The 19,794-nt window shown below is 41.2% G+C and overlaps 1 protein-coding gene across 1 annotated transcript in view; it reads right to left on the bottom strand.

Moving 5' to 3' along the window:
* The window catches only part of UTRN (utrophin), a 619,010-nt gene that overhangs the window by 58,030 nt on the left and 541,186 nt on the right, over positions 1 to 19,794 (bottom strand). Inside the window, exons 61-64 of the mRNA XM_045294578.1 lie at positions 16,912 to 16,997; positions 10,173 to 10,330; positions 8,749 to 8,915; positions 2,825 to 2,936 (exon numbers count right to left, since the gene is read on the bottom strand). Of these exons, the coding sequence (XP_045150513.1) occupies positions 2,825 to 2,936; positions 8,749 to 8,915; positions 10,173 to 10,330; positions 16,912 to 16,997 (523 nt within the window). The remainder of the gene's footprint in view (positions 1 to 2,824; positions 2,937 to 8,748; positions 8,916 to 10,172; positions 10,331 to 16,911; positions 16,998 to 19,794) is intronic.

Consider the following 19,794-nt stretch of genomic DNA (forward strand, 5'->3'; position numbering starts at 1 on the left):
GATAAGCTATGAGATTGCGGGTTTACAATAAGAGTTACGAACTGCAGAAGGCTTCTATGAACAGAAGCATTCCGATTCAGCAGGAAAATACATTTGATGGGAAAAGAGATCAAGTAAGTAATGTAACTTGCGCCTTTTCCTGACCACAAACGTAGATGTGCTACAAAAGAATGCAAACATCAAGATCTATAATCAAAGGTCAGATCCATTTAACACTCAAGCGGGACTACCTGTCACTACACTGAACAAATTCACATTGGAGCTCATTTTCTAAGGCAGACATTAAATGAGTTTAAGCACGTTGGGTTAGAGATGAATGAACCATAAATAGCTTATTTAAAAGAAGCAACCTAACCAAACCCACAGACAGCCAGTCAATTTGGATGTAGAGTGACTCTATTTAGGATTTCAGAGGCTGTAAATCTTCCCGGGAGCAGATAATTTCTTCTTTTTCCAGACGGGGTTGGTGTATTTGAACGGCTCACCTTGTGGCTAGCAGACCAATGCTTACCCGACCTCACTACCGGAGTGCCTTTCTTTTCTTTTCAAGAGGAAAACAAAAACTCAAAGAGCATAGCTCATAGGTTCCCAAACCACCCCCTTCTTATGGGGAAAAAAAATTACTGAGCCACCACTCCCGGCAATGAAAACCTGGTAACTACAGCCCACAATCCCAGATAAAGTGTCTCCCAGCCCCCTTGGACTATTCCAGTGCCCCACAGGGAGCAGTATCGCCCACTTTGGGAAACACTGACATGCATGGAAAGAAAAATAAATGTTGGAAAGCAGATAAATCAAGTGATTCATTACTCCAAAATTCAATCTATTAAATATATACTTCGTTATTTTGTAGAAAGTCATGTGATCAGGTACAGAAAGTAAAAAAAAAACCTGCTGTAGAAATGATTTAGAGGAAGGTTACTAATCAGATCACTATATAAACTTCAGAACGGGAACAGCGCTGCAAATTATGTAACCAGTGTGCCCCACTGCATGCTTCCCGTGCAAAGTGCCCATTTCTTCCCGTGCCTCAGCTGTCCAAACCTCTTTCCCATCTCTTGGCCACTGAGCACGCTGGCTCTTCTCTCTGAAATACTCTTACACTTGTTCTTTGCACCACTGACTCTTTCTCATCCTCCATTCTCAACTTAAATACTAACTTTCCGATGTGACCCAGTGACCTCTGAGTTCTTAAAGCATCTCCTCTTCCCATTATCCATTTACTTTTTAAAAGGCACTGGTTACCATCTGTAATAATCTTGCTCGTGGTCACATGTACTCCTTCCTGCCTATGAGGTAAGCAACCCGACAGTCAGAAATCTTCATTGCTTTCGGTAGAACACTGTGATTTATCAAAGCTGGAAACAGCGTCTGGCCATGCTAATGTTCACTAACTGAGTGCGGGCATAAGTTAATACTAAGAAATAAGTGACACTTCACAAATTTGGAGGGGGGTAATTTTTTCCTGGTTAAAATTATTATCCACTACGGAAATTTTACCTCTTATTATTCAGTACCATCTCTTAGAGATTTTAACTTCATATATAGGATACCTATTTATTTGAGATAAGATAGCTAAGCATGAGAGATTTATATGTATATATTTTATAACTATTGCTGCCTTTCTGGCAATTTATGATCCAAAAAAGTAACTCAATTCCCTACACCAAAGAAAACATACAGCTCTATGAATAAATTGTGGTTCACTATTTGGAAGGAAAACTAAACAGCTGTTGACAAGAAATCAGGGTAACACGAAGAAAATAAACAAATAAAGCTTTACACCAAGTGAACAATAAGAACCCAGCATCCAAAGCTTGTAAGGCTATAGTAACATAAAGTGGAATGAAGCTCTTCAGGCATATAACTTGCCAACAAGTATTTTGGGTATGAAAATACTTGTATTCATTGACCTGAGTCATCTACTTCTAATCCTTTCTCCTATGGAAATGCATTTATATAATACATGGAAATATCTTTATAAGTAAAGATATTTACAGCAGTGTTGCTTATCCCAGAAAATGGAAAATTTGCCACATTTAGGGAATGGTAAGTTAAAGTAAAGGCAATGATGCATTTAATTAAATACTTTCTAAGAAAAATTTTGGGGGAACACTTTTGAAATAAAATGTTTAGTAAAAAATAGGATCCAAATCAAGTAAATGTAAAAATAAATTAAAATCTTAACAATATCAGAGCCAGGGGAAAATGTTATAAAGTAGCTTATTCAGGAGGTCAACTTTTTATGAATGATATTCTTAATTTCCACAGAAGACGAGGCTTTCAATTCCCGGGAAGGTGGTCAGAATCCCACAGGGACAGCTCTAGCTTGTCCAGTGGGGTCACTATGAGTCAGAACTGACTCCATGGCAGAGAGTGGGGGGTTGATTCTCGCTTTATCCCTTTTTTCCATTTTTACATTTTGCTACTGTGAATACAATATTTAATTATGAAGACATATGTTAAGTATGCCAAAAAGAAATGAGTTCCTTTAAATAGCATTATTTTAAAAGTAAATCAGAATGGCCACTTTAAAGTGTTTCCAACCAGCAAAGTTCCATTTGCAATAAAACTACAAATGCAAATACAATTTTAATAAGTTACCTTTTCTTATTAATTTTTAATAAGTTATGACTTTTCTGTGAAGGTATGAAAATTCAATATAGATGTACTGACTTAAAATAGAACAACAAACATGTTCTAGTAATTCAAATGTGCCTTTTTTCCCCCTTTAAAAAAAGTCGTCAAATTGAATAAAACGTTATACACTAGCTAAATAACAAACAAAATAAAGCAACCAACAAACCAATACTTCGATACTCACAGGTATACAGTACTCCACCATTGGGTAATGCAATTTGTGACCTTTTGCTGTTCGACCAGAGAAAAAGCAACTCTGGCAGACATCATAGTTAAAATGCTTTAGGCTTCTATACCTAGAGAGGAAAACAGGAGAATGCATTGGCTTGCAGACCGAGTATTTAGTTCAAGACAACCATTTGTGGTACAAAACTTCAGTCAGTATCACCATGGAAATAAAAGTCAGAATTCTCACCGACATGAGGTTTATTTAGTGTCTCAGTTCCAAGTTACAATAAAGAGAACCTCAAACTCCACCGGGGAAATAAATGAAATCTCCAGCCAGTAGGGGCAAAAGTTAATTCAAGTTTCTACAGCATGTTTCCCTGCATTCAGCATGATAAGAGGACAGAGACCCATGTGAAAAAAAAAATCTTGTCATGTTTGAATGTGAAGGCAAAATGGCAGAGAAAAGAGTCGCATCCATGAGCTTGAGAGATCAAATTTTAACATGTCAGTTATACCATGAACAACACGTGAATCTCAAATTCCCCTCAAAGCACTGTTCATTTACGAAGGCATTTTTAATTGGGTTTAAAACGAACCATCAGGGGGAGAAAAATGAAAGTCATTAAATAGTCAGAAATAAAGAAACCAACTCAACAAAGCTCTGTCCTTGGTGCATTCCTGAAATGGAAATTGATTTTTAATCTCTCACAGAAGAAGAGCAGTGGATATCAACTTTAGAATCTTATTCTGGTAGGCAAAGGTCTAGCTAGTACAATATCGTCTCTCGATTCTCCATTCTGCCTGCATGGCCGGTGGTAACTAGGAATACGCATGTCCTTTGTCGTTGGGGGCCTCTGAGTGCACTGTTGTCAGTCACTGTCTCAGTCCCTCCTGGGCAGGATCTTCCTCTGTTTTCCTGACCCTTGACTTAGCCAAGTGTGATGTCCTTCTAGGACTGGCTCCTCCTGACAGGTCCAATGTAGGTGAGGTGACTTCTTACCATTCTGGCTTCTAAGAACATAAACTTAAAAACCGACTACTATCAAGTCAACGCTTGGATCACTCACAGTGACCCAAGGCTGTACATTTTGAAGGAAGGGCACATCTTTTTCCCCTGGAGTGGCTGGTGGATTTGAACCACCGACCTTGTGGTTGGCAGACCAACACTTTCCCAATATTGTACAGGATAAGATAAACAAAGTGAAAATATAAATAAAATTTAAGATCGGATGAGGTCAATATTAAATTATTAAGTGCTGAGTAGCTTCTGCAATAACCTGCCATTTATTTCCCTTACTAATTGTTTTTCAAGAAAATCAATTCATGTAAACCTACAGGCATCTTACATCAGCAGGAAAGCTTCCTGGTTTGAAATAATCCTTGACCGATCAGCAAGACTTGACAAACATGACCGGCATCTTTTAAGTGAATTTTGTTTACTGTAGAAAACTCCTGTGTGAGACAGCCTCTCTTCTTCCCTCCATCAGTAGAGAGTTGTCCTCTGAGCGGGCCACGGGCCTGCAGACATACCATTTCTCAACCCTTCTTGAGCGTAGGGGTGGCCAGTGCAACACAAGTTGGGTCCACAGGGTGGAGATTCTAGTGGGGGTTTTATAGGACTGAATCAACTGAGCGAGGTACCCTCTTCTGTACATCCTTCCTGGAAACTGACCTCCCCACTATCTCGTTAGCAAGCAGTGATAAAGATGAACCCACCGCGTGCTAAGAAAGGCAGAGAAGAAGGCAAGATAGATAGAGCTTGAGGCTCAGGAGACCATGGAAATACCACAGCAGTACTGGATTGCTGACCGCGTGGCTTCCCTGATAGAAAAGGAAATTAACCCTCTAGCTTCTTTACTCTAGCAGAAGCAGGTGTATGACATTCTAACTGAAACTATTCTGTGCATCTAAGACCTCACTTAGAAGCAATCAGAGAAAAACTCTGGGAGTGCTTAGAAGGTTCAGGGAAAATTAGTAAGCATCAAAGTAGTAGCATGCAAGAAAACAGTCTGCAGAGAGTCCCGCTCTTTCTAATGCTCATCTCCCTCTATCTTTACTCTCTATTTGGCGTTGGTTCCTTTCTGTAGCTATTGAGAGAGAGCTACCCCTTTACCCAGGAGCTAATTTACCTAAAAGCTAATCAGGCCTACCTATTTCTATTTTGTTCAAATTTGAACTGTATGGTATTTTTACTTGATGGGACAGTTCAATGACACAGATCAGCTTAGCTACTATCCTAATAATGACATTATGAGTAACCATATGATCAGCTTACATTTACTACTGAATGCCTACTGGTGGCATAGCGGTTAAACATTAAACTACTAACCCCAAGGTCAGCAGTTTGAAACCACCGGTAGCGCTACAGAAAAAAGATGAGGATTCCTACTCCTAAAGAATTACAGTCTGGGAAACCCAGAGAGGCAGTTCTACCCTGTCCTATAAGCTTTCTATAAGGAATGAACTCGAGAGCAGTTGGGGTTGTACTCTGCTGGCGGCGGGTACTGATGGCCAGTAGAATTCTCACTTTCCGTCACTTTAAAGAAAACCTGGTTTTGATTCCCAGCCAATACACCTCACCTGCTGTGCAGCCACCACCCAGACAGATTCATTCTTCTGGCAGACCAGGGTAGATTCAACACGCTTTGCCAACACTGAAATTCAAAGGCTTCAGTTCTCCATTCCTCCTCATTCGTTGCTCAGCTATGGCGGGCACGAGACAGGTGAAAATAACATGGCTTGAGAGTCAGGTGCACCTTAGTCCTCAAAGTGACACCTTTTCCTTTCAACACTTTCAGAGGTCTTTTGCAGCAGACCTGCCGATTGCCATGTGTTGTGGATTGCCTTCCTGCTCCTCCCACGGATGTTCACGGCGAATCCAAGTAGAATGCAATCTTTGACATCAAGTTTGTCTTCATTGATATCGACGTTGTCTGTGGTCCCGTTCTGAGACAGGTTTCCTTTCTGTTGGAGTTTCACATTCTCTTCACCGACAGCAAGAAAAATGGTGTCTTCGGCATATCACAGGTTGTCAGTGAATCTTCCACCAATCCTGACTGTCACCTTCTTCATACTGTCCAGTTCCTTGGATTTTTTTGCTCAACATACTGGATGAGTAAGATACAACCCTGACGTAGACTTTTTTGACTGTAAACCATCCAGGATCCCGTTGGTCTCTGGGTATAGGCACAATTCTACATGAGCACCAGGGAGCGCTTAATGCTGTTCATCATCATAACTGCTCTTTCATATTTCTCTTATGACAGATTTCAAATGTATGGAAAGCAGAAGATAATGAGATGCACATTCAGGTCCTCAGAAGCAAGACAGCTTTATTAAATTTTAGTGCTTTGTTAGTACAGCTTTAAACGAATGTTTTACTTTAGAAAATGAACCTTTTAAGTTGTGACCAAATACGGTTTGATCTGCTTTCTTCTCTCTGTGTGCAGTCCTCTGCGCGTTCACTGCATCTCTGAGTTAAAGCAATATTCATAAAAGATGGGCTTACATTAACCAAGCTCGTCCCAAATCCATCTGAAATTCCAGTGGATTCATATTTCATTTTCTATACAGCCTAGCAATATACTTACTCTAATAATCAATATCCTAAATCAAGTGTTCTCTTCTGTTTAATATAATTCAATTATTTCCTAATAAGAACCTTCTCCTCTTTAAGAAAATCTATTACGTTTTCCTTCTCATTCTTTTCTTAAAATATCATATGGCTTAAGAGCAAGGATTCCACAGTTATAAAGATCTGGATTTTGTTTTTTTAAGATCTGGATTTTGAACCCCAACTTTGCATTTGCTTATTGGACACCCGGCCTTGAACAAGCTACCTAATCTCTAGCTTTTAGTTCCTTCGTGATTAAAGTAGACATAATAATGCTGGTTTTCGAAGGTGTACACTAAGAGTCAATGACAATATATGTTCAGCACAGGGCCTGGCATTTCATAAGCATACAGTCGGTGACAGCTATTACTAGCTCTGATGATCCTATCTCTTCTTCAGATGATCTTCACACCAGTATCTTAGGGTTGCCCCTTCTCCAACTATTTTCCTTCTCGCTCTCCAGCAGGCCTTCCACCTTAGCGGTTCCCAGGTGCCTGCTGCAGTTGAGCTCGTGCCATTCTCACCTTCTTTCCCTCATCTGCCCTGTGCCTTCCACTGGGCATCGGCTCTCCAGCTGTTAGGCTTATGATGACCCTGCTTCACCCTGATAAGTACCTGCCTTTTTAGCCTCTTCAACACGTTGCTGGACTGGCATGAAGACCCTCTGCAGGCACGCTGCAGATGATCTTGCAGATACACTGAAGTTACAGAAGGGCTGCAAGTGTGAGCTCTATTTCTGAAGTTAGCCATCTACAGAGAATGCAAAGATGCTCATCCCGACGGATTATGTTCATGAAATCAAGGCAAACGGAAACAATTGTGTTTCACTCAGGACCTGGGGTCCATACACAACAATGACCATCCAGCTGTTCTGATTTGACTCTTCATCAGAGGCCTCTTCTTCACACGGTAGGAAATCGCTGTGCCGGCATGAAGGAAAAGGAGCACATGAAACTGTTCCAGGGGCCTCTGCGCTTCCATAATTAATGCCCTGGCCTCTTCTCCCCACCATAATCCATTGTCATCAAGGCCATCTTACTCATGGCAACCCCATGGGGGTGAGAGCAGACTGTGCCCCCCGGGGTTTTCGATGGCTGATGTTTCACTTGCTCCTCCAAAATTTTGGTGAGCAATGAGCACATTAAACCATTTCTCCCACTAAGAAGTGCTTGCTTGCAGCAAATCTCCTAGAGGTATGTATTAGATTTCTTGCAGAAGAAACACAGTCTCCCTCAGGGGTCAGATGCACAGATAACTTGCCACAACAGGCAAGAGGACTCAATGTGAGACAAAACTTAGGCCCTGAAACAGGCCATGTTGGGGGTTCTGATTGTGACAGACGTAGTTAGGTTAAAACGTAATATCTTATCGTTTGAGCTCCTTTTTCCACCCATAAGCCTGTGGGAATACCCTCTGACCAGAACCATGGATGCGAATAGCCTGGCTATCACGCGGAATGCACTGGAAAGTGACCTGCTGCAGATACCGTTAGGTTCAAATTTAATATCCTATCATTTGATCTCCCTTAGGATCCATTTAGGTTTGTTCTAGTTTTTAATATTTTCTGCTTTCTTTCGATTGAGGATTTTATCTCTTTTGGTATTGTTAGGTTTGGGTCTTTTAAAAATATTTTTAATATGAAATCCGGGATAGCTATATCTATAGAGACAGCAACTGGATTAATGGTTCCTTAAGAGTATGGCAGGGGAACTTAGGGAGAGATGAAGAGTTAGTAACAATAAGTACAAGATTGAAGAAAATATTCTAAAATTGATTGTTCAGCTCTTCTGGAAGTGACTGAACTACTGAATTGTATGACATGGGAATTGTTTGCCGATAAAACTCGGGGGAAAGGCTGAGTTGGAACACATTAAAGTGTGGTGGTTGGCCAGGCTCCTCCCATGAAACGCCAAAAGTAGGCTTGAGACGCTTGGCAGAAGTAAAGAAAATTAATCAGGTTGCTTCTGTTAGTAACTAAAGGTTGCTTTGTGCTCACTAACATTGACCTTCATGTCTCAGGACAGCACCTAATTCCACTCGGGCCATTATTCATAATCAGTCATCCAATTACTGTGCATGAGCATTTCCATGATACGAATGAATAGAAACTCATCAACAATGGCTAGCTCTAGAGCAAAGTAGCAAATAATAATTATAATAAGTTTCATGCAGTGCTATTAGAAGCAATTACCATTTTTCAGATGGATAGACTACACTGAGCATCCTATTTATTTAGAGGAAAACGCCCTAAGCAGGCATAAGTGGGACAACCATAAAAATGGGACCGAAAATAACTCCCTGTAACTATTAGTCATCGGTTGTCTTACCGGAATCCAACAATTGGGCATTCTTTACAGATGTTGCATTTAGCCTGATGTTTTGCAGTCTCGGCGGCTGCCACTCGATGCAAAACGGGCAGCCAGACCATGGACTGGGGCTCCAGACGCATCCAGTCTATGAACTCTTTCACACTTATCTCCGGTTTGTTGTTGTTCTGGTGAGGAAATACATAAGGTTGCAATGAAAGAAATGTCTGCACTTTAGCTGCAGCAGGTGTGTGCGCTTCACAATCATCTGCTAATCCGTGCAGAAGTAAAGGAAAATTGCACAGATCGGGTCAGGTACATGAAGCTTCAAAGTCTTTAGGTCCTTCAAGGCAAGAATATTCTACAAGTGCACGGCTGAAAAAAGCAGCGAAGACACCCAGTTGATAAACATAAGAAGGAAAGAGGAAGAGCTCCACCAGCGCTCCACCGGAGAAGGATGCGGCTGTCTGGTTCCAGAACGAACGTCTTAAAGTATCGGAAATCCTACACAGGGGCGCTAGGATCTGGGATTGACTCGGTGGCATTGGGTTTGGTTGTGATGTTTGCATCTGTACACATCTGTACATATGGCCCTGTCTTGGGTTAACTGGCTCCACTGTTCTCAGCGAGGGGGGCTCTAGGTCTAAAACCCTCTGGGTTTTAAAAGCAGAGGCTGGACAGACAGAGGCAGGAAGAAGACAGACTACAGAATCAGATTTACCAGGATTGCTGACAGTTACCAGAAACCAAAATAGAAAAGGACCTCGCCCCTGGTGCTATGCCTCAAATTCAGACCTTTAGGTTCTGGACACGCGAGAAAATAAGTTCCATTCCTGAAAGCCACCTCTTCATGGTGTTTCTGCAACAGCAGCGCTAAGAAACAAAGGCCTTCAAAAAGTTTGTGGACAAATGCAATCGTGAGACAATGGAAGTTTTCACAAACTTTTAGAAACCCCCATGTGCTGGTGTGCATGCACGGGGAGGCTTCAAAAAGTTCACTGGAAAATGAAGTTTAAAGATGACGGGTCCTTTCCATGCACTTTTTGAAGCTTCTTTGCATCCAGACACGCAGCACACACGCAGAGACCTTTGCCTTGGTGGAGCTCAGATTGAGGGGGACGCCAAACAAACAAGGAGATACACGATTCAGTAGGAAATTGCAAAGAGCACTGAAGGGAGAGGTGGGAGTCAGGAGGGGGCCCACAGCCCGTAACCTCGCGTGAAGGCGTCACGTAACAGTGTGCCGAGGAAGTGCCGTTTCAGCTGGCCTCTAAGCGGTTTGCAGGCAGAAGGTAAAGGTGTGCTCAGGAGAGGACACATGTCCAAGGTCCCGAGGCAAGGATCAAGGACCCAGAAGAAGGCAAGAAAGTAGACAGTAAGGTGAGCACGTGAACTCCCACCTCGTGAACGCTGCTCAACACGCTCCTGGGCGCCTCTGTGCTTACCTGTTGGAAGCAGCTTCGGACGCTGGGCTCGATATTACTGCCCCCGAAAGCCGCCACTTCCCCCAGCTGCCGCGGGATCTGGATGGCGTCGTGAAGTAACAGGCCCAGCTGCCGCTGGTCACACATTTCTGTCGGCCCGGCCACTTCCTTAAAGAGATCTACAAGGAAGGAGAGGCCAGGGGTTAGCCCTCTTCCGCCCACTGCGCTCTGTGGCTTAAAATGCCCCTATGGGGAGGCGAGCTGGGGGGTGGGTGGTGGGTGGGCGTCCATGAGGAACACAAGTCAGGGGGACAGTCAGAAGAGTTGTCCAGCATGGCAACACTGACCACCTGGGCAGTTCTCATGAATATTCAGAATATCGGTGACTAGGGCTCTGGCTAACCATGTTGTTACGAAGAACCATGTATTAAAAAACATGTTTTCCTGAATCTGTCCCAGCTCATGGTGACTCCAGCGCATGGTGACTCCACGTGTGTCAGAGCAGACGTGCTTCATTGAGTTTGCGGGGCCGGATTGGTCAGCTCTTTCTCTCCAGACACTTCCGGATGGACTCATTACAACCTTGCAGTCAGGAGCACCCCCAGAGCCACGCACACATATAAATAGACGGATTACTACAAATTGTCTTTTTCAGTGGAATAAACCCATGACACTGTAATTTATACTCTCAATAAAGATCTCCCTTCTTGAATTGGAGCATATGCTCACACCAAAGTACCCCTCTCAATATATCAGAGCAATAAATGGACCTTAAGTAACAAATCTTGAAATATTGTCGGACTCCTTTATCAACTTTGTCTTTACTCCTAGTGTTCTATTACATATATATTTTTTGGCTTCTAGCCCTGGTGGCGTACTAGTTGAGTCTCGGGCTGCTAACACAGCGTCAGCAGTTTGAAACCACCAACCACCCTGAGGGAGAAAGATGAGACTTTCTACTCCCATAAAGAGTCACAGTCTCAGAAATCCACACAGGCAGCTCTCCCCTGCCCTAGGGCAGCGGTTCTCAACCTCCCTCATGCCGCGACCCTTTCATACAGTTCCTCATGTGGTGGTGACTCCCCCGAACCATAACATTATTTTCATTGCTACTTCATCACTGTCATTTTGCTACTGTTATGAATCGGACGAACCCTGTGAAAGGACCGTTTGCCCCCCAGGGGGTCGTGACCCACAGGTTGAGAACCGCTGCCCTAGAGGGTTGCCACGTGTCAGAACTGGCTCACCAACCATGAGTTTGGTTTTGGCTTTTTAAGTTTATTGTTATTAAGATAACAATATTCAAATTTATTTTTAAGTAACACTAAAAAGAACAAGAAGGCATCTTTTATTTTTAAGAGAACATCACAGTATCAGTTATAAAAAGTACTTTTGCATTACTCCATACGATGAAATACGTTTGTACAAATTTAAAGGGCTTTTAAGAAAATGTTGCGTAAAAGCCACTTTTTCACTTAATTTCTTATAAGAAAACACTGGTCTGTTTTATAATATTCTTGATGGAAGAACAATAGCTCTCATTTCTAGTATTTGCTTAGCTTCTATTTACCATTTTGAAGAGTAAAATGGTTGCCATATTTCCTGAAATACATCAGAGAATGTAAATATGTTATACCTCAAGTATGGAGAATTTTTACATTAAACCAGTCCGTTGTATTTCCTGAAATACATCAGAGAATGTAAATATGTTATACCTCAAGTATGGAGAATTTTTACATTAAACCAGTCCGTTGTAGTATAAAAATCAATAGTTTTTGAAATGATAATTCCTAGTTCTGAAAAATAAAATCGAAATGTTTTGTATATGATGTTTTCCAGGAAAACTGGGCAAACATTTAATGGATCATAAAAACCAGTTTTGAGCATTAAATGATATACAATGGTAGGTCCAAAGACGGGGCTAGTTTCTTAATACGTCTTCTACTTTTGAAAAATCAGCCAATAAAACCTGATGGATCATAAGGTTCCGGTCCCATGGTGTATGCAAGCATTGCGTTGGGGCCAACTCCCTGGCCATGAGCAGTAATACAATCCCAGGTCTAACACTGTCAAGGGTGTATTGTCAAACCACCGAACCAAGCTTGGTAGTATCGACACAATCATTATCATGAAATATGACTTTAATTATAAACATACGTTGGGAAAGAAAATTCAATGAAGATAAATGCAATATTATCATCTGTTGTTTCACACAGTTTAGAGTTTTACTGTTGGTTTCTTTTCCCTTCTAAAAAGTAGCCCTATCAGAGCCAAAAAATATTTATCCAAGATTCTTATACTGCTCATTTAAAACCTATTACAAGAAAGAGACTTATTAGGTAAATACAGAGTTGAAACTTATGTTTAATCATCTATAAGGGGCATTGTACATTTTCACAGAGCTCAACTGTGCCCAAGTTTTGTTTTTGTTTTGTTTTTCGAGGTAGAGAACTAGATTACAATCTATGAAGACAAAATCACTCACACGGCATAAGGGGGAAAAAAGAGCCTTAACAGTTTGGCATAGGCCTGAATTCTTCTGGAAACTGTGCTTTGATGCTGCAGATAGAGTTAAGAAGCAGGTGTTAGACATGGAGACTGGGTCCGAGGAAAGTCATTGTCTAAGACTTGCATCCCAATCAGTCAGGGCCCATGAGATGTAATTGGCCAGTGAAAAGGATGGCATATGAATGTCTGTTTGATGAGGGCAGGGAGCTGACCAGGACAGCCAGGATACTGTTCAAACTTAATCAAGGGATATTCTCATAAAGGCATGAAGAGCAAAGGAAGGGTCACAGGGGTGATGTTGGCCATGGTCAAAATCAATACTCAGGTGGATGCCAGCTGACCCGAAGGCACCTCTATCGTTGGGTTTAGAGAGCAAATTACCTTGAATATTCATTCTAACGAAGCAAATAATAATGAGGAAGTGTTTTAATCTCACTGGGGAAATCAAGACTGGAATCAGAGCTGCCGAGGACCTCCAACTGAAAACAAACCCGACCTCAGAGCATCTCTCGCTTCTCAGCCCTCTCAGGAAAAAAAAAAAACTGGATTAAAGATTTCAACCCCAGAGAGTTGTTATTTAATTAAGTCCTAAAATGGCATGTTTAACGGATTAGATGAAAATATCAGAAATTCTCAGTGCAGGAATGTTTGCTTCTTCTTCCACCATCTGAAAGATTAACATTGAATTTTATTACGTATTACGCTTCCTGGCATTAGTAGAAAGCATTTCCATTACAGAAAAGGAATAAACTGCCCTTGCGTGGGCCGCAGCACACTTCCTGGGAAAGCCTGTGTTTCCGAGCTGCAGGAGCACAAGTGTGCGTGGACTAACGGGCAAGTTGCTGTTTAGCTGTCACCTGGTGTAGAATTCTTTTTTCTTTCTTTTTTCCCTCCGCTGCTACACTCTATTGCTCCTTTTAAAAAACATTTTTTTGGCCTCGGGTTATTCCCTGCTCACTGTTTTAAAAAGAGAGGGAGGAGGAAATCACTAATCTGGAAAAGTAAATGAAGCATTTTTTTTAAAGCTTCTGAACTAGAAGCTGAACTGCCTTCGTTTCAGAATAGATGCCATATTCTGATACAACTGTTTCTGTCAGAGAACCCAAATTCTACATGCTGCCCAGAGCCCAGGAGACCCAAACTCAAGTCACTAGAAACAAAACAAACAAACAAATGCTGTCAATTTTGGTATACTGATGCTCTCATTAAATTTTCATCTCTTATTTGTAAAACACTTTTTTTTTTGGCTTTGGAAACTCAATCTACTGATAACTCTGCTGGTGGAGCCCCTTCGCTCCGGGATAAAAGCAGCCCCACAAGACAAAACAGCCGCGTGCAAAGCTGCTGTGGCCCGGCTTGCTCAGCCCACAGTCCATTAAGGAAGCTCACCTCCTGATCCCACAATCAGCTTTTCATTTCACACAAATCCACATCCCTCCTCACCGATACATCTGTCAGACTATAGAAGGGACACTCGAGACCAGAATTCAAAATCAAATAGCCTCAGCAAAATAACACTATTTTATAGATATACTTTAAAAGTGTGTGTGTACTCTTTTAAAGTATGTATGCTCACATCAGAGCTTAAATTGTGAGCGCCTGGTTTGCAGAAGGCTATAGATGGCGGTGGAAACCCAAAATCTACCTGCAGAGTCCCCACGCAGATTAGATTAAGTCTATGAAGAATCCGCTCTGACCATATTCAAGGGATGTGAATACCCTTGGTATCAGCAAGAGAACATTGTAACATCGAATATGGTAGATGTAGTTAGGTTACAATGTAATACCTTATTATTTGATCTCCCTTTTGACCCATTTTTAAAGTTGTTTCCATTGTTAATATTTTCTACTTTCTTTTTGACTGAGGTTTTTCTATGCTTTGCCTAGCCATTGTTACTGTTTTTGGTTTTGGCTTGCTTCCTGTGTGTGTTTTGTATGACTTTCGGTCTATGAATTCAGGAGAGGTAGCTCTACAGACAGTCACTGGATAGGGGCACGGCAGGGGAGGATGAAGGAAACGGGGAGCTAACAACAACGAGCACGAGAAGAAAAGGCTCTGAAATCGACTGTGGTGATGATGGCCCAAATCTCAACAAGATCGAACAATTAAATCGGATGATATGTGAAGTAAAGCCGACACAACTATTCTAAAAATTCTGTTGGTGCCAGGTCTAAGCAATCACTTGCTAACCTAAGTTGGAATAGACTCTCCAGCACCCACCCACAAGAACACGCTCATGTCGGACAGAAAACATACGAAGTGAACAGGGTAAAACTCACTGTCTTCAAGTCGATATTGACTCCCAATGGCTCAATAGGACTAGCAGAACTGCCTCTGTGGTTTCTGAGGCTGTAAATCTTTAAGGAAGCAGTAAGCCTCATCTTTATCCCTAGGAGAGGCTGGAGTACCTGAACTGCTAAATTTGTGGTTAAAGCCCAACGTTCATAACCCACTACTCCATGAGAGCTCCTAGTTTACAAGGCAGACAGATCAGTTTGTTGAGGTTGTTTGGTATCTTTCTGTTCATAATGACCTCTGTTGTTCTCCCCACGGAGATGGGCATATCTGTAAAGAGGAGGTGCCAGGTGATGCAAGCGATTACTGTTCTTGGCTGCTAATCAAAAGGCTGGAGGTTCAAGACCATCCAAAGGTGACTCAAGGGAAACACCTGATGCTTTACTTTCAAAACAGCAGCCACTGAAGATTCTACTTCGCATAGTTTTGTGACACACATGGAGTTGCAATGGAACAGAATCAATTAATGGCAACTGGTTCATTTTGATCTGGAAAGAATCACTCAGGAATATGCATGGTGGGGTAAAATTACTCACAGTTCATGGGCCAAATTAAGTCAAAAGATATTTCATAGTAGTGAAGCATTTAGGGACATAGCAGCACTGCTATAATTTATGCAACAAGGGCTATCTCTTGACTCTTTTTCAGCATGTATCTCTAAATGTCTGCAAAACAGGAATGGTCAGCTTCATTTCTGAGTTGAAAATTTCCGCTTCCTAAACCTCTGGCCTCCCAGCATTAAAGAAGTCACATCACCCTGCCCTAAAGCAAACTGCCATCAGGTGGTGGAACTGAAATTAGAACACCTAGCTCCCTGTGCCCATTCTGGGAGACTAACGCTCTTCATAAACTGGCAATTAATAGGGCACTACTGATTTATGTGGTAGATGGGAGTTCCAAAATCGTTACCATTTTTTATATATTGTCGTTACTAAGGTGCCCCGGTGGCATAGTGGTTAAGCATCAAACTGCTAACTGCTATGAAGCCCAATTCTCTACGCCTATAATGAGTTACAGTCTTGGAAACTCACAGGGGCGGTTCTACCTTGTCCTAGAGGGTCGCCATGAATTGGCATGAACTCAGTGGTAGTGACTTTGGTTTGGGGTTTTATACTACCCTGTCAGGTTTCCGTACAGCGGTAGCTTGTGTGCTGTGGTGATGCTGGAAGCTAGCTACTGGTATTTAAGATACCAGTACAGTCTCACATGCTGGGCAGGTTTGGGGGAGCTTCCAGACCAGCAGAAAGGCCTGGAACTTTACTTCTAAAATGTAAGCAGTGGAATAGTCTGAGAACTCCATTTGCTTACTATGAAGAGACAGGTTATTGGAGGGGACTTCATGTTCAGTGTAGAACTACCAAGCCTAGGAAAGTCTTCAATAAGATGGATGGTTTCAACAAAGGTCTCACACAGACCAACAATCAGGAAGTGGTACAAAATCTGGCACCGTTTCTTTGTGTTCTCCGTGGGGTCTTGTGAGTCAGGGCTGATGGCATGGTGGATGGCAAGAATAATGCGGAAAAGGTTCTAATCGACCTCGTTATTATTATTTTTAAGCATACAGAAACAGAAAATGTCTTGGCCTTCAGTCAGAAAAATCTAGTGCTAGCCCAACCACTTACTAGCTAGGTAGATTCTTCACCCAGCACAGCATAAACTTTCTTGGCTGGAATATGGAAACTCTAATACCTACGCTGTGGGGAGATCATACTAAGAATTACATACAATACAACTAGTAGTGGGTCGTCACCCTAACGAGGCAACTCTACTCTGGAGCCCATCATCACAGAGTTCCCAAACTGCTGGCACCAGCACTGTTTGTCTGGCTTGGTGCATGCCTAATAAAGGTTAAAAGATGAAAATGATCATGATACACAAATCCTACAAAGGCAATCCCCAACAAATCTTTAGCCTTATTATAGATAAAAATACTACTAGTGTAGGGCATGGTCTTACATCGGTATTTTTCTTCTAAGAGACCTTTGGAAAGTGACATCAATCCAATCTTCAGACTCTGCACTCTTATTTTTCCAGTCCGTCCCCTGAAATTATAAGCATTTCAATGTCAGACATAGTTCAAACTCATAGAAGTATATGAGTTATTTCTTAATATTCATTTTCTTGAAAGGAAGTCATTAAAAACAGTCACATCTTTTAAAGAAATCACTAAATTTCACTATTTACCTTTACCTTATCTATACATTTGACAATTAGTTGTTATGAAACTCAATTCTGTAATTTCATGACATTTTAGTGATGTGTTTCATCTATTATGAAAGAATACATAGTCTGAAGTCACACAAAAACACAGGTGTTGAGAATGAATTATGCAAGATAGAAACTATAGTTATAGAACTGAAAATATTTTAATTTATAAATATTATAGCTAAAAGTTGTCTGTAAATGATAAATGCAAGACCTAAAATAGCTACTATATATAAACACACATGTGATTTCCTAAAGTAGCAATGACACATCTAAAAACAAATGTAAGACAATTGATTAGATACCAACCAAATATCAAAGCGTATTGAGCCTTTGAAGCTTGCGAAATACTTAAAATGTACTGTCACCATTTATTTTGGTCTCTGTCAAAACAGTTTGAATAAATGACTATTTCATAAATTAAGATTCAATGTTCTCAAAGAGACAGGTGTAGAATTCTATTTGGGGAAACATAAAATTTTAACTAAATACAAAATATATTAATTAATGAACACTAGGGAATAGTTTCATACTATGCACAGGAGAGAGCATTTCAATTCTACATATAAGTTGACTGGGAAAAAACAAACAAACAAACAAACAAACAAACAAGCCTGTTTTTATAAACAGAGAGGTTTTTTTAAATTCCATCAGTTAAAAGGAATTATATGAATTGTCGACCCAAAGACTGTCACTGTACAAGACCCTGGGAATGGAGAAAAGGGAATGCAGAAGCTACCAAAAAAATTAGTAAAAATTAATCCTTATTATAGAAGAGCAGTGAGTCGGGGGGGAGGGGGCCCAACAGGCCTTTATTGGTATCCTAGCTGTTTGAAATTCAGATTCCTTTTCCAGTCTAGATAGTTACTATTATTTGCTTACAACACAGTTTCTCAATACAATGATACGCTTAAAACCTACCAGTAAAAGTATACCAAACTAAATCAATATGAAAGAGTTTCAAAATGTTTGTGGAAAATAGAATGGAGAGATAATGGAATTTTTCCACAAACCATTTGAAGCAACCTGGTACATCATGCTTACTCATGTATGCCATTCAAAAGAACATGTAACTACACTCTTATTATTGGGTGTAGTTCACTGTTTCTCAATCTGGGCAATACTGCCCCTTGCAGGCACTGGAACAATTCAAGAGGGCTGTAAAAGCAGATACCTACACTTTATCCTGGATTATAGGCTATAGTCTAAAAGTTCTCCTTTGCCAGGGGGGCAATGAGTAATTATTTCCCCCTGAATAGGGGGCAGTAGGCCAAATATTTCTGGATGCCTGTGTTGTAATGAGTTGTGGTTAAATTGATGGTCACCCCATGGGGATTTTCAAGGTTCTCTCGTTCAGAAGCACACCAGCAGTCATTTCTTCAAAGGCATCTCTTGGAGAATTTGAGATGCCAACGTGTCAGATAGTGGTTGAGCACTTAACGATGTGCAACATCCAGGGGGCTAAACTTCAACATAGGTCAGTACTGACTCAATGGCAGTGCGGGTGATTTTGAGTTTTTAGTAGTAGTAGTATTAATACTAATATACATTCTTACATTCTCAAATTATAGATATGGAAGTAAATGTCTGTCTAAGTGCTATGACACATAAAGTGTGAAATATATATGAAAAACTTGCTTAGGCGTTGGTAAAATATACTGTCTAAACAGTCTCTTCATAACACAGAGTTTACAATCTAGACACAATCACTTCCAACCAATTTCTTGAACGTCCTTACTATGTATGCAGATTGACCTGAAAAATAATTCCTAAATAGGTGAATAGTCATTATAATAAAAATTTCTAAATTAATATACAGCTTAGTTTCCCATAATTGTAGAAGCACTAGCTTCAAAATAACCCTAAACTTAACAAGCAGGCTATACATTTCTATTTTATGTCATGAGACCTTTTCTAATGATCAAATGTACACAGACGATCTGTTTTCTTCCCTTCAAAACTCAAATTTTTATTCTCAAAGCACAACCAGTGGATCCGCAGAATATAACGAAAGGTTGTGTCGATGGATTAAGACTTGAAGCTGAACGTGGCTCAGGACAAAGCAATGATGGAAGGGAGAACTATCCCAGGAATATGCATTATAGACCGTGATCGCAGTCTATTGCAACAGAGCAAGAAAGGACCATCATCAGGAAGACTATTGAATGTGGCCGTCACCGTTCACCGCCCGGTCAACGTTTGTAAAGGCTCATTCTGATCTTACCGTTGTGCCTGCAAGTAAGCAGCCCACAAACTAGCTGGGGAGGTAAGACAAGACAGAAAACCAGAGAATCGTTGAAAAACACAAGACCAATTTTCATGGAAATAAAGAATCAAGTGCAAGATCGCAGGGGCTGGGATGTCATTAGTTTCACAACAGGTAATAAAAGAGAGAAGCCTAACACTGGATCTTGAAAGCAGGCCCCGGCTGCAATGCTCCAGGCAGCAATCTGAGTGTCAAAGGGAAAGCCCAAGCACGGGCACAGAGGCAGGTGTGCAAGCACCTGGGACCAGGCTCATCAAGGTTAGGGGGCTGATAAAGGTGTACGAGTTATATGACGTCGAGTGATGGGGGCTTGCCTCCTAAGTAACATGTCTGTATGAGAGAGACAATCAGGGGGCACTAAAGTATCG

The sequence above is a fragment of the Echinops telfairi genome, unplaced genomic scaffold, assembly GCF_000313985.2.
Source record: "Echinops telfairi isolate 266 unplaced genomic scaffold, ASM31398v2 ScPeMD7_3533;HRSCAF=4204_0, whole genome shotgun sequence".
NCBI classification, from domain to species: Eukaryota; Metazoa; Chordata; class Mammalia; order Afrosoricida; family Tenrecidae; genus Echinops; species Echinops telfairi.